The 15,733-nt window shown below is 44.9% G+C and overlaps 1 protein-coding gene across 1 annotated transcript in view; it reads right to left on the bottom strand.

Annotated features, from left to right (window-relative positions):
• Nucleotides 1-2,784: 2,784 nt before the first annotated feature.
• The window catches only part of ACER2 (alkaline ceramidase 2), a 78,787-nt gene continuing 65,838 nt past the window's right edge, over nucleotides 2,785-15,733 (bottom strand). The window contains exon 6 of the mRNA XM_077765082.1: nucleotides 2,785-3,134. Coding sequence (XP_077621208.1) covers nucleotides 2,996-3,134 — 139 coding nt within the window. The 3' untranslated portion in view covers nucleotides 2,785-2,995. The remainder of the gene's footprint in view (nucleotides 3,135-15,733) is intronic.

Here is a 15,733-nt window from a genome sequence, read left to right as displayed (position 1 = left end):
TGGGGGGGGGGGGAGGGAGGTAAACTAGATTGATGAGAAAATACAGAAAGATTTTCATGTCTTCAAGTCATGCTTTCTTTACAATCCATTGAAAAAGTAGAGAATGGCCAATTATTCTGTACCCATCTTACATCTCAGCAGGCACATACCACGTATAATATGTGTTCTTATCTCCAGTTTGCTGTGTCCCTGATGCCTGCCATGGTCCTGTTGTGAGCACATACCTCCTAGCACAGGGAGACAGGATGCAGAACTTACAACTAAGTAGAGAGGGAGGGACACCTTGCGGCCCCAGATCGGGCTCAGTAGTCCTTCTGCAAAACCCCAGCTCACTCCACAGAGCATGGCTGGCAGGCAGGGTCCCTCATGGCCCTTCATCCCCAACAAAAAGCATTTCTGAGTGGAGGCTTACTTGGGAAAAACAAGAAATCAAGATGGCTGCCACACAGGAGGCAAGCCTTCGAGTCTCTCCAACTTTGCAGAGTCGGGTTTTTGGTTGTGTGAGAAAAACCCACGTCTCCTTCATCAAGGTCAGGATGTTGTATCGAGGCAAGAATTTGTGCTACTTTCTTAGAGGGAAAGAGAATGGGTGAGTGAACTTCTTGTTCAAAACTCTGGTTGGTTTCCCTGTGCATTACTTGAAGGGGAGCAAACGGGGTCATTGCGTGGGTATATTTTATTGGCTGGTCTGTTATTCAAAAGAAGGTTTGAATAGGTGACTTTAACTCAACTGCACAGACTGTGTGAAATGAAAAAGGACAAGGGNCCCCCCCCCAGTCTTTCCCCTGTCCTAGGAAGACTCGTCCAGGCAGCCACAGAGCATTCTCCTTGCCTGGGGGCTCCATTCCATAGGAAGTGTTGTGGTCAGTGATGAGAAGTTGCACTTGAAAAGACAGTACTTCTGAGCCCATTCCCACCCCTGTGATGTGCGCTGAGCACAATAAATGACAGCAGTGTTCCCTGGCCAGCTGGTGTGCAGGCAGCCTTCCCATCCCACTGCGCAACCCCAGCATGTGTCTGTGGGGTGACATGTTGAGCCAGGGCAAATCCAGAGGGCAGTGTATAGAATGCAGCAGTGAATCTTTAGAAGCATTCAAACCACTAACATAATTATGAGAAAGAACTTTCCTGAACAGGTCATCTCTAATACTTCCCCTGCATGCCTGTGCGTATACTTACATAAACACATCGTTATGCCACGTTTATATGTACACACTTACCTCATCTCTTACATCATCACCCTCTGACCCAGTCACCTTAAGGATTCAAAACCAGGGCACATCAAGTTTGTCATAATGAAGGAAAAGGAAAGTCATGCACACCAACACCCAAAGGGAATATTTCTTCCTGATCTTACAAGACTTGTTCTGTGCACGTGTACGTACAAACCTACACATACGCCCCCTTCCCATGTATTTTCCCACCCCAAGAGTATACAAACAACCTGTGGAAATGGCCAGCCATACCCCTCATGCAAAGAATACACAACAGAAAATCTTGGACTGTAGATATTCTTTGCTCTCGTGTAGCTGGGTATATAAAGTAATATCAAAAATTCTAAAGCCAACTTCTTACTTCTCAATCTAAAATAAGCTATACTAGGGTGCCTTGGTGGCTCAGTCGGTTAAGCATCTGACTCTTGATTTCACCTCAGGACATGATCTCATGGTTTTGGGGATCAAGTCCCGTGTTGGGCTCAGCGCTAACAGTGCTAACAGAGAATCCCCTGCTTGGGATTCTCTCTCCCTCTCTCTCTAGCCCTCCCTCGCTTGCACACATGCACTCGCACGCTCTCTCTCTCTCTCAAAAATAAACATTTAAAAATAAATAAACAAGCTGTACCAGCATGACTCCATTGAGCCATAGCAAGCGAAGCAGGTGTTGCTTGCTGTCACCGCCCCCGTCGCCATTGGCAGCACCCACAAAGGAGAGGCAGCCTGGCTCACGCCGAGAATGCCCAAATAGAACCTTTTAAATTGCATCTGGAAATGCCCACGCTAAATCTAGCTGCCCTCTGAACGTGTCTCGTTCCTGAAGAATTGAGGCTGGAGATTCGATGGTGTTTGGCAGTGTTCCAGGGCCTAAGCTGGGCCCAGCAGTGATAGATCAGGAAGACACAGTCCATGTGCACAGACTAAGGGGTAGGGCTGTTTATCAATTTACCAGATGCAGCAGAATAGGCTAGAGCCTTGCCCAGAAGATTATAAAAAGAGGCAGGGACTGATTCCTATTCAGGGAAAATGCTTTGTAAGGCTTCTAACAGGTGTCACCTGACAGGGGCCATTATCATTTATTTTCTAGGAAACACATGAATCAGGTGGTTTGGAGGCCTTTCAGCAAAACACAGCTGCCTCACTGATGAGACATGTGATAATGTCCATCGATTCCTGGGCAGGGAGAGGGCTGGCAAACTCTCCACAGCTCTTTAACTCCTCTGCAACTGGGAGATAGGAGATGAGCTGTTAGGGAAGCCCCCCCCCCCACCTTAACAGAAAGCTGGCCAAGGGAATGACAACACAGAGCTGCTGGCCAGAGAGGCAGTTGGAGGAGATGGGACTTGTGTTAAATGCTCTGCTGAAGTGCCTGGGTTGGAATATGCAAGAGGAGTCTGAGGACTGATCCGAATACAAGCATTTCAAGAAACTTCAGGATGCTTTCTTCCCTACACGTACCAACACACACACACACACACACACACACACACACACACACACACACACACACACACGAGATTATGAGGCTGCACCTGGGCAGGTTGTTATTCCAGTAATTCAGTGGCTGTATTATAAGTGGCAGCTCTATTCCAGAAGAAATAAAGGGCAACTCTCCTCAGGGTGATTTCTGGGGAGAATCAGCTGTCCCCTGAAGGCTTGATAGAGAAGCTAATGCTCATTCTCGTTAGCCGGATCTGATGTAACCACCTGGCTTAATATTTTTAAAAGACACATCCTCGGGGCGCCTCGGTGGCTTAGTCGGTTAAGCGCCCGACTTTCGCTTAGGTCGTGATCTGGCGGTTCGTGGGTTCGAGCCCCGCGTCGGGCTCTGTGCTGACTGTCAGTTCGGAGCCTGGAGCCTGTTTCAGTCTGTGACTCCTTCTCTCTCTGACCCTCCCCTGCTCACGCTGTCTCTCTCTCCTAGAAATAAATAAAAATGTTAAAAAAATATATTAAAAAAAAGACACATCCTCAACTCCTAAACCTTCCCTCAGCAATATTGTCTTTAATTAGTAAGTAAGGGCTTGCCGTGAAAAGAGAGTGCAAAAATGAAGCATAAGGAAAAGGAAGAAAGGAAAAATTAATTTACTACAATTCCCGGGAAAATAGTGTCACACTGCTATATATCCCCATGTAGTTTAAAAGAATTACAGGGGCTCCTGGGTGGCTCAGTTGGTTAAGCATCTGACTTTGGACTTTGGCTCGGGTCGTGATCTCGCATTTGTGAGTTCAAGTCCCACATTGGACCCTGTGGTGATGGCACAGAGCCTACTTGGGATTCTCTCTCTCTCCCTCTATTTCTCCCCCTCCCCCGCTTGCTCTCTCTCAAAATAAATAAAAATAAACTTTAAATAAAAATAAAATCATTATAAATTTCAGGCTTTTTCCAACCAACTTCAAGAATCTGCATAGAGTCCCAGATAAAAAGATTTTCTCAAGGAGGCTTTGGTTACAATGTGCCCCTGCTCTACTGTCCATTAAGCTTAGCACCTTGCCTCTATCTCTTTGTGTCTCTTTTTTAATTTCACAGCTTCATACTCTTTGAACTATGTAGCAAACAAAAGCAATAAAGGACACCCTCACCACCAGCTAAACTTATCATTACAACACCACAGCGTTTGTTTGTTTGCCACCCCCCCACCCCCGCCACACACACACACCGGGAGCTTTGAAACTGGATCACCAGAATTTAGGCATCTGTACAAATCAAGGGTGCACTCATATTTGGTATGGAAGGAAGACATCTTCCCACCCAGACCCTGCCCTCCAAACACTGTCTGTACTGCCATTTTACATGCCTTCCTCACCCAGAGGGGATCAACACCTCAGAATCACCCGATTTCCACAGTGGTCTTTCATCTGACCAGTGAATGTTTTCTCTAAGAAAAAAGAAAGACAAAGAAAAGAAAGAGCTAGAAACAAGTGAACCACAAGTCAGCCAGGTGTTTAGAGACTTTTTAAAATGACCCTATAATTAGAGACAACTGTGTTCAAATTAGTGTAAAAGGGAGATTGCATGGAACACCAAATTAAGCCACAGCACTGTCACTAAATGATTAATTGACAGACCAGAAAACCTTAAAGAATTTTTTTAAACACTTAAATACCTAAGTCTGACAGAGTTCCATGGAATTCGCATAGAGTTCACCAAAGGTTTTACTCTGCTAAGAGAGTTTGTCCAACCTATCACCCTAACTAAAAGGACAATTCTTTCCTAGAAGACGGGTCCTGGCATCAATTTTCCAGGTGGAACCAGGTTTCATCAACTCTTAACGTTAACAACCAGCAGGTTAAGTCATCAACTAGTTAGGCTAGGGTTAACCTATGTCTTTTCTTTTGGGCAGAAAGAAACTGCATCTGGGCATTCTTCACTGTGTACCCCTGACATAGTTGGGAGTTATCCCTATGTGACCCTTTATCTGCCTTCATCAAAAGTATCTTTAGAGTGTGAGGTCAGAGTCCTTATTTCCTAACCCTCTTGTAGTTCTTCTCTACTATGCCTTTGTAAATGCTTTATTTTGCTCCTAAATGATAGAAATTTATAACTAATCATGACACAAGTAGGTCTGAACAGGGCTGAATTACAGTCTCAAACCTACTGCTCTGCTCCCTTTTTATGCACCCTTTGTGACTCTTACTTTCAGAAAGCCACATTTCGTTGCTAATTCACATTGGTCTCGTGTTCGCTATCACTTCTGGAGCTTTCCTCCAAGACATTTAGATGAAGCCAGTGCATTTCTCAGCTTGCCCCAATGCGTTTGAATAGCCATCATTCCTACTCTGAGCCACTCTCCACTTGGCCTTATTGAGTCTAAGTCTCTTCGTTCCTAACAAAACTTCTAGTTTTCAAGTCCAGGTTCGACCCAACCATCACTCCCCTTACCACCAAGCTCCCCAGTTGTGCACTTGGCACAACTCTAATGACCATTTTCTCCATCTCCTCATAAATGTGAATATTCAAAAATGCTGGGCCCCAGACCCCAAACAATTTGTGTTCTGTAACTGATGACTCCTTAGGGGGGAAACATCCCTCCTGATTCCTACTAAAATATGAACAGAAGTCACAGCCATAGGAGAGTAGAGTCACAGAAATCCCTTAAGAGCACCAGTGGGCCTTGATACCACAGGCATTTGTCCAGTGGTTAAAAGTGTGAACACTGGGTGCGGCATTATCATGAGGACTGGTGAGGTCACACTCATGAGCCTAACCTTTAAAGTCATAATTCCACACTCACAAAGAACTCAGAGTGGGGGGAGACACCACTGGAGATCATTCAGAAGCCCTACCTGCATTGATTTACCAGAAGGAATTCATATTTTCACTTACATAGGAAACAGGAGAAATGGTTGGACCTTCTCTGATCACTCAGTATTGCAATGCATTTCCTTCCTTGTGTGCTAGGTTGGATCAGAATTGTGTGGTTGTTGGTTGGGTCCTGGCCCAGGAAAATGGGCTACAGTTCCCCAAAAGATGGGAAATTGCTCCTGCATTTTCATATACAGGGTTGGGTTGCCTTTTCCTTTACAATGGATCCGTAAGTATCTAAGGCCTCGGGACTCATAGTTCTCTAAAACACTCAACTAACTGAAAGAGAATACTAATTTTTAAAATCATGTCACGCACGCACACAAAGGAATGGGGTAAGCCTGAATCCCTGAATTAAATAATTTTAAGGATAAAATGACATGCATGAATTAAGGATAGATAAGTCCTTGCCATTTAATTAGAAGAATCTCCAACTCTTCTCATCAGGATAAAACTGAAGGACAATGGATGCCTTTTGGGTTTTTAATTTTTTAATATTGCACTTTATAGTACTTCATAAGAGACAACTGTCTTAATTAAAGCCATAAAATACCAATAATACATATATTCAGGGCTTCTGAATATCGTCAATCAATGAGCAGTCATGAGTCATTCCTGTTTTGTATTGTTTGTTGTAAATTGGAGTTTATCTGTTCTATTTTTATTGCATACAATTATTGCTCTAGACAATCCTACTCTACTGATAAATTTTAGATGTGTACTTTAACGAAACTTTGCAAACAAAAGAAATTATTCATTTCACAAAGGCATTCTTCATCTTCAAAGTAGCTCATTACAGTTACTTTAAATTGCAAGTTCTGATACTATATTGAAAGTGTTTCTCTTTTTAAATTATAGAGTTATTATTTTTCAGGAATCCATTTGTTATGCAAAGCAAGGTTCACCCATATGAGGAGTGAAATGGATAATTAGCAAATATATACCTGGGAAATTTAAAGTCTGTTTGAGTTTCTATATAAATATTGGATGGACCTAAGAAGTTCCCTTATAAAAATGGCAAATATAGATATACAATTTGTCAATAATTGATTATGCCTAAGGTATAAACCTTCCTTGAGAGGATATATGAAATAACAGACTTCATAATGCATTCCCTTTCTGCTAAAATACACGTTTTGAGCAATATGGTAGACCACTTACCTATGTACCCAATGTCCCCACAACTAAAAACTTTAATATTTCACTTGATCACAACTTTCTATGTAATTTGAGTGAAAGCTAAAAGGACTCAAAAAAGCACTCAATAGCCTAGAAATACTTGCCTAACTGAGTAACCTAAGTTGTCAGTATAGAGCAAACATGTTGATTAAGTTGAACTACCGCATCAAGTTAATGCTTACATGACCATCTGCACTAAGATAGAGTATCTAGCCCCAGAGCCAATGATGTTCTCGTCAGGAACTCTTTTATGGTCGGAAGAGTTTCTCCAAAGGGCAGAGACTCTGTAGCCACAAGAGGGAGCCTCTATTGACATATAGCCTCGTTGAGCCCTGTGCACAAAGTCCGTATTTGTGCCCTGCGTCTAGCCCAGATGTTGCTCGAGTTTGAATAAACTCCAGCAGCAAGAGCCTCTGTCTCCAACCAATCTGCAGTCTCAAAGAGCCAGAAGAAATTAAGAGTAGCAAAAGCTACCTTTCTGGATGAGCGAAGTTGCTGCCAGCGCTAAAGGAAAGATCAATTATACCTTTGTCCTTTGCATATTGGTAAAACAGAGGAGATGTGGTCAGTGCTGACCCCAACACAGACATCTGTCCTCAAACACATAAACTGGTTTTTTTTGGACAGGTTACATTAAAAATACCGGAATGCCATTTTTGTAAAGGATCTTTTTAGGGATAGATGTCATCTCCTGCTTCCTTTGTTTGCCTCCGTTTTAAAGAAGCATTTTAACCCCTTATCTTTACCCCAACAAGAATCCCGCTGTTGCACTTCTGAATTATTTTTGTCCCTTTCTGTGTGTTTTGTTTATTATGCGCAATTCTCACTGGATGACGAGATATATGGAGACTTTGTGTCAGTTTATTCTCTGTGAATATGTCTGTACATAGAAAGCGATATTTATTTGTACATAGGCTGTTTGGAGTCATGTGTTTCTGTCCCATGAACTTCACTTGATAAAGGGGGGGTTCTTCTCTGTGTTCATGTTACACTTCCCACATCTTCGTGCTTCTACGACTGGTAATCAATGCCTAGGGTATTACTTTATGTAACTAAGTCTCAGTGTGAAAAACAATAGTAATAAAATTATGGACTCAAACAAAAGTGTTGTTTCTGGAATAATCCTTACCCTCCGGATCTCAAGAAATGGATATATAGCCATAGAAGTTTCATTGCAGGGATTCAAAGAAACAAAAGGCAAGCGGTATTTACTGTTCATGATAACTACCACTTACTGAATACTTACTGGTGTCCTGTGAGCTTGTAGATGTCTGACAGAAACTTGTACACTGAAAAGACTAGTCTAACCATTGGATTTTTATTAAATATATTGAAAATGTAAATTTAAATGCCTACTGTTCCCTAAGCCTTTAAGTTCCATTTGGAAGTCATGTTATAAATCTAATATTTTATATAAAAATAAGAATTCTCAGACACTGTTTTGATTATACTCAATTACCTGATACATTTAAAAGAGTAATTTCTAAAGAGTGGACCTCATTTATGAATTAAATTCCCTCAGGCATTTTTTAAATGTGTAAAACATTTAACATACCTAATTTTCTCAAATACTCCAAAAGCTTGACAGACTTACAAACCTAAAAAACGAAGCCTTACTAGGCACTTCAGCAATTCTTATTAACCTAATATATCAAATGTTATAAACCAGGTTTTCTTATACATTTAAATACTATTTACAAACAGTAAAAGTCTACTATACCTTTAAAATTAATATCATAAGTCTAACATAAATTACACTTTTCAAATTGTACTCCAATTATATGATATGCCAGGTTTCTTTAAAACCTCTTAAAACAGAAATATATACAAACTATCCCAATGATTAAGGGCACCTGGGTGGCTCAGTTGGTTAAGTGATAGACTCTTGATTTTGGCTAAGGTTATGATCTCAGGGTTCATGACTTTGAGCCCCAAGTCAGGCTCTGCACTCTCAGTGCTCTTTCCCTATGCCCGCCTCCCTCCCCCCCCCCCCGCTCGTGTGCATGCTCTCTCTCTCTCTCTCAAAATAAATAAACATTCAAAAATATATATCCTGGGGTGCCTGGGTGACTCAGTCAGTTGAGCTTTGGACTCTTGATTTCAGCTCAGGTCGTGATCTCATAGTTTGTGGGGCTCTGTGCTGACAATGCAGAGCCTGCTTGGGATTCTTTCTCTCCCTCTCTCTCTGCCCCTCCCTGGCTTGCACATGTACTCTCTCCCTCTCTCTCTCTCAAAATAAATAAATAAACATAAAAAAGTTAAAATATATATACATATACCAATGCTTATAAAATTTATTCCTAAACCACACCAAAATATTAATGGTCTTTTTTAATAAAAATAAATTACAAAAAAATTGCCTTCACAACTATTTATATTAGCACCTGACCTGCAAATATGCATATGATTAATGTGTTTAAAGAAAAAAACACTCCCTCTTCACAAATACCAAGATACTGGGGTCCAAATACATTGACAGTTACCAAATATACAGACGTCTTGATATAATGAGCAGAGCTGTCAGAAAGACTGACCTTGATCTGCCTCTTACAGGTAACTCAATGGCTCTGCATTACTGGTTCCTTGTCTATGAAATAATACTACCATATTTCTACCTATCCACCCCCTTCTCCCGCAACTGTGGGTTGTTGGAAAGAATGAGTTATTACTCCATACAGTGCCTAGATCATGGGAGGCTTTTAGTATGCCGGCTCCCTCCTCCCCATCCCATGGGGATGTTACACAGTCTCTCTAAGACCGAGGAGGTGTCTTTAGTGGGTCCTTTATGGGATATCTGGACACTTCTAATCTTACAGATAACAGGAATCCTAATTGTTTGTCTCAATGCTCTTAACACTCCACACATCAAAAAGCCTGTCTCTTCCTGGGATGCAGTCCCCCATCTACCCTCACTCAGCAACACGCCCTGGACCTGAAGATCCAAATGCCTAGGTTGATTAGTAACAACATAACACCAAGGACTCTATTTCTAGGTGTCAGGCTCATCCAGTACATAAAAAATTCTGGAGTGCACCAAGGCCCCCAGGATTCCCATATATTTTGGAGGATTTGGTGACCTATACCTATGAATAACACACTGAAACACTAAACTCCTGCTTGGTCCATCTTGCTCGTAGGTCCAACTCCTACAGTAAACACATTCTGTGTATTTCTACAGGGACAGACCTCAGACATCGCAAACTCAGAGGTGGCAAACACTTGGTGAAGTATGGCACTCGTGCTCCCTCACCCACAGCAGACATCAACAATCAATCACAGCACCATTCCCCATGACACTTTTCAGCCAAGCATTCCAGGCAGCTGCTCCTGATCGGTTCCGCTGGCCTGCAAGACAAAACCTAAATGCCATGTTCTAGCCCAGCCTATAAATGAGGAAACTGAGAGCTAATGAGGCAGTGCTCCTGTCCTGTGGTCACGCTGGTATCCAGTAGAACTGGATCTTAAGATCTGGTTTTCGTTTTGTGTACAGTCTTTTCTAGAGGACTGTGAGAAGGTGCCTTCTCATTTCAAAGGTTTTAGTGAGGTCATTAGTTAGGTTATAGCCGGACAGTGAATAACGGCAGCTTCTAATTAGTGAGAATTGTGTAGAAAGGAAAGAAAGGTTCTTGCTGCTGGGATTTGATAATAGAATTTCCAGTAAATAATAGCAATCACCTCAGGGACCAAAAAAAAAAAAAGTTATGCCCAAATTTGGTAACAAAGCTGTTGGAAGGTATGCATGCAGCTCTGTCTGCTGCCAGCAGCTAATGACCCGTGTCCTTGAAATAGAATCGGGTCAGAGGAGGCTGTAAACATTCACGCTTTCCTGTCTCCCCGCAGGAATTCGCTCAAAGGTGCAATCAATCCCCATAATAGTTCCACAGGACTTAAGGGAAAAAGAACAAGAAAAAAAATATGTTTGCCTCATGAAAAGTAATGCTGAGCACTCTCCAGTTGGCCTGACTCAGGGAGCCTGGGAGGGGCGCCCAGGTGGCTCAGTCAGTTAAGCTTCTGACTTTGGCTCAGGTCGTGACCTCTGCTGTCAGCACAGAGACCGCTGCAGATCCCCTCTCCCTGTCTCTCAGCCCTCCCCTGTGCTCACTTGCTCTCTCGCTCTCTTTCAAAAATAAATAAACTTGAAAAAAGAAGAGTCTGGGAGATGGGAGAAAGACCCTGTCCCCAGGGTCCTGAAATGCTCCCTCCATCCAGGACTGTTGCATAGAATTTTGTCGCAGTGCCGTAGAGCTCCAGCTCAGTGATTCTCAGCCAAGAGGCTGTGCCATTAGGGCATATCCAAAACACCTGCAGCCTCCAAATTCCACCTGTAAAACCAGCCCCCGTCCAGTCCAGCTGCTGCTCCGACCTCACCAAAGCCTACTCTCTCTGGTGAGAGCCATAGGGAGCCTTCCCTGAAGGGAGTGAGTCATAACCCACAGTGGTGTTGGGGGGGAGAAAAGATTGGGAGTCCTGTTTAGCCAGAGCCCCTGATCTTATGGGAATTATAACTCGCTCCTGGAGGAGTGAAGCCTTGGAGTTTCTCCAAATGACCAAGAAGAGTGCCTTATATTTTCCTTTTTTTTAAGTTTATTTATTTTGAGAGAAAGAGAATGTGCACATATGGGAGAGGGAGAATGAAAGAGGCTCCCCACTGTCAGGGTGGAGCCCGACGTGAGGCTCGAACTCACAAACCACGAGATCGGGACCTGAGCCAAAATCAAAGGTCGGATGCTTACCTGACTGAGCCACCCAGACGCCCCATCTTATACCTTCACTTATATTCAACAGTAGGTGCTCAGGCCTGAAATGTGCCAGATCCAGGCTTCAGCACCAGGGCCCCGAGGAGAAAAAGCCCCAGCCTCAGTTCTCAGAGACTTCATGGCTTGTAGAAGGTGACCAGAACGTGACAAATACAGGACTTGTGTTAGAATAAGCAGCCTTAGATGGTGGTTAACACACTGAACCACCTGTGTTTGAAACCACACCTCTGCCACTTAGTGGTGACCTAAACCTCTCTCTGTGCCTCACTTTTTCCCACCTCTAACCCCATGAGGGTTGTTCTGTGGGTTAAATCAGCTAGCGTTTACTTGGAAAACCCCTATCTTGACTACCATAGAATAAGCAACATCCCTCTGTATTATAATGAAATGCTATAAATAGGTGTGTGCGTGCCATTGGAGCCCAGAGGAAAGCCTGGTCTACTCCATCTAGGGATTCAGGGAAAGCTACCGAGAAAAGATGGCCCCTAGGCTGGGGGTGTAGGTGGTAAATCTAACAACGTGTATCAAGTGACCGATGAAAACAATGTGGCATTTGGGGAAATGGTGTTTGTGTGGCGTGAAGGGCAGGGCAGGTCTTCTGAGTAGTAGAGGCACAGATGCTGAAATGGTGAGCTATACCCGATTGCAGAGACCCTTGCCCAGCCCGCCAAGCAGCCTGGATCCTCTCTCATGCCACCAAAGTTTCCTCACCAGCATGTGACATGGTCAGACTGAGGTTTAAGAAAGCCCTGCACAGGGGCGCCTGGGTGGCTTAGTCGGTTAAGCGTCCGACTTTCGCTTAGGTCATGATCTCGCGGTTCGTGGGTTCGAGCCCCGCATCGGGCTCTGTGCTGACTGCCAGCTCAGAGCCTGGAGCCTGTTTCAGTCTGTGACTCCCTCTCTCTCTGACCCTCCTCTGCTCACGCTCTCTCTCTCTCTATCTCTCCTAGAAATAAATAAAAAATATTAAAAAAAAAAAGCCCTGCACACACTGAAAAGAAGTATCTTGGATTTTGCTTCAAAATGACCCTGGGGGATCTCCCTCAAAAATAAACGTTTAAAAAGAAAACATTGAAAAATGACCCCAGAGTTGGGCGGGGGGGGGGTGGTGTACAGAAGAAACTACCTTGGCTATGAGTTGATGATCATTGTTAAGACTGGGTGACGGAGATATGGAGGGCTGAGTCTATTCTGTTTTCATCTGATTGCAATTTTCCATTATAATAAACCAGTATCTTGAAAGGCTGACTGGGAGAAAGCTCTTAGACTCTAGCATTCTCTACTGTTATCAGTCATGTGAGCCTCAGGGTGAAGGGCAGCAAGTTTTGGTGGGGATGAAAAGCAAGCAAGGGAGAGCTGAGGTGGGAGAGCACCATACAAGTGGAGAAGGGAAAAGGCAGTCAACCAGGGGAAGGCTGTCTCCTTCCCTTCCTAACGTTTCCCCAGGCCTCCACCTGGATACTTGTGCTGGACACAGATGTTGGCAATCTGCACTCTCAAGGCCAGGGTACTTCAGCTACCACACCCTGTAATTTGTTTTAATGTTTATTTTTGAGAGACAGAGACAGACACCAGTGGGGGAAGGGCAGAGAAAAAGGGAGACCCAGAATCGAAAGCAGGCTCCAGGCTCCGAGCTGTCAGCACAAAGCCCAACACGGGGCTCGGACTCACGAGTCTTGAGATCGTGACCTGAGCTGAAGTTGGACACTTAAGTGAATGAGCCATGCACAAGCGCCTGGTTTTTATGCTAATATTTTTCCTGGGGCCACTGCTGACCAACTTTTCCCCACCCTGGGAGCTCCAAGTGACCTCACGACTGCCCTGAGCCCATTTTAGCGTCCAGGGTGAGGAGTTTTTTCTGAAGTGAGCTGTTGTGTCTGAGACTTTGGATCTTAGATGTATCACATCTTGTGTCCCCGAGTTCACTCCAGGACCCTGGGTCTCAGGGCTGCAGACCACGTGGACACCTGGTAGCAGCCCAGAGGGACCTCCAGGAGGCTCTGGGGGAAGTTCCGCCTCCCTGAGCACCAGCAGCCACTGATAGGACAGGTGGTGCCTATTTCACAGCAAGAAGATAAATGGAGGCCAGTGGGTGTGAGCCAGAGCAGGAGAGCGCACACGTGGGGGAGGGAGCAGCAGAGAAGATGCCTCTTGGGGGGGGGAAACTGGGTTTTTAGTAAAGGAGCTGGCCAAGTTTTAGGGTGTGTATCGAAAGCAACATTCAATCTGAAGATTCTGAACAATTCTAACAAGGAGTTGAAGGGGACTCCTTCATGTGTCCCCTTCATGTTCAGGGGGATGGGTCTTGAGTGGCTGAAAGAGCACTCTCTTACCTCCTCAGACCTTTGCCTGGCTTTCTCTCCTTTTCTCTTTCTACGTTTTCCCCTTTTGCTTGTTGCGGGAGGCTAAGGGGCAGGGGGAATTACAACCTTCCTGTTCACTGCTTTGACATCTGCCGTAGTGAAGCAAGAACTAATATAAGAACGTGAGACAGACTTGGGGTCTTTCTGAGAAACAGCACTGGGGGAGGTGAGGGGGCAGGAAAGCCAGGGCGCGGAAGTGGGGAATCAAAGTCTGCTATGAGGGCGGCAGGCACAGGCTTCCAGCCAGGCACCTCCTGCAGCCTCCGAGCCAGTGTTGCCTGATGCCCAGACTATGGGGAGAGGGGCACTCCCTCCACATGACCCCAGAAAAGCAGCTGGGGCTCCAGCCAATGCTACTGCTGTCTGCCAGGCAGCATTCCAGGCCATCAGCCACCAGGGGTGCTCTGAAAATCTCTTTCAGGGGAACTGCTAAAAAGAAGGGTGAGGTGGGGGGAATGGGGAGAGAGACTAGGCAGATGACCACCTCACACATCTTAAAATGCAACCAGGGTCGCCTGGATGGCTTGGTTGGTTAAGCGTCTGACTTTGGCTCAGGTAATGATCTCATGGTTAGTGAGTCTGAGCCCCGTGTTGCACTCTGTGCTGATAACTCAGAGCCTGGAGCCTGCTTCAGATTCTGTGTCTTCCTCTCTCTCTCTCTGCCCCTACCCCACTCGCTCACTCTCTCAAAAATACTTAAAAACATTTTTTTTACATTAAGAATGCAACCAGGAAGCCAATGGTGCTGCTGTCGCCTATAGGCAAGATGGTGGATTACAAAGGCAGCCCCCCACTGAAACTGTCCTGAAGATGGGCTCCCTGTGTCTTACCAGGGACCTGGAAGGAACAGAAAAGAAAAACCTTTCCCCAAGGGCCAGCTGCACCCAGTAGTGTCACCAGAAAAGGCCGAGGCTGAGCTGTCTTAAGGCAAATCTGATGGTTTGTGGGTTTTCCATGGTTCTCACTTAGAAGCTATAAGGACTGATCTTCCACCTCTAGCCCCGCAGGGTATTTGAAAACCTGTGCAAACGGTTTGAGATTGTATCGTGACTCGGGAGCTCCACCTGGCATTTAGTGGGCAAGCCCCAGCGATGTTAAATGTCCTGCAAAGTGAGGGAATGTCCTGTGCAGGAAAAAAAAAATCATTCCACTCAAAATACCACAAGCTCTCTTCTGGGGGGGGGGGGGGTGGGGAACACCGATGAGACCCCATCTTTACTGGGGCTCTACCAGGCCGCTGTTTATCAAACATTGAGGACTCCTGGAATCCTAGACCTCCACAGAACCCAGTTAGGGAAACCCCACACCCAAGGTTAAACGTTGCCAATTCTGGAAATGGTGAGGTTATGATGAATGCAAAGCAGGCCCTAAAATCACAAGCTGCAGCTGGCTTTGAGATGGCCATCTGATCTAGAATAGGTGTTCACTAATCTTAATAAAATCACCGTTTTGATTTTACAAAGAACACTTACAGCTCGGGGTGTACCTGTGTACCTTCTCCGTGTAACCCAAGGATACAGACAATTTATCTTTGCTGATAAAGGCGTCCTAGATTCCACCTCCCCTCTCCCGGCGCAGCTGCAGATCGGCAGCACATGGGACTCAAAGGCACCATCCCAGAAACTCCCCAGGTGGGGCCAGCAAACTGAAGAGCTCCTCCAGGTGATTCTGATGTTCATTAGATGTGGGAATCACTATGCTATATAAACATTCATTTGAAATGCAGGTGTCTTATTTCAGTAATAAGTGTTACTGATTGTGCTGCCCCCGCCCCTGCCCCGCCCTCCACCTAGGGTACAGGCGATGACTGAATGCAGAGAGGAGTAAGCTCTAAGGCAGAGAGTGCAGAAGAAACCGAACTCCTCCCCTTCCTAGATGCTTCCTCAGCCTGCCTGGGCACGCATCCCAATCAGA

This window comes from Crocuta crocuta, unplaced genomic scaffold (assembly GCF_008692635.1).
Source record: "Crocuta crocuta isolate KB4526 unplaced genomic scaffold, BGI_CrCroc_1.0 scaffold687, whole genome shotgun sequence".
Lineage (NCBI taxonomy): Eukaryota > Metazoa > Chordata > Mammalia > Carnivora > Hyaenidae > Crocuta > Crocuta crocuta.
Note: the sequence above shows the minus strand (reverse complement) of the source record. Positions and strands in the feature narration are given on the sequence as shown.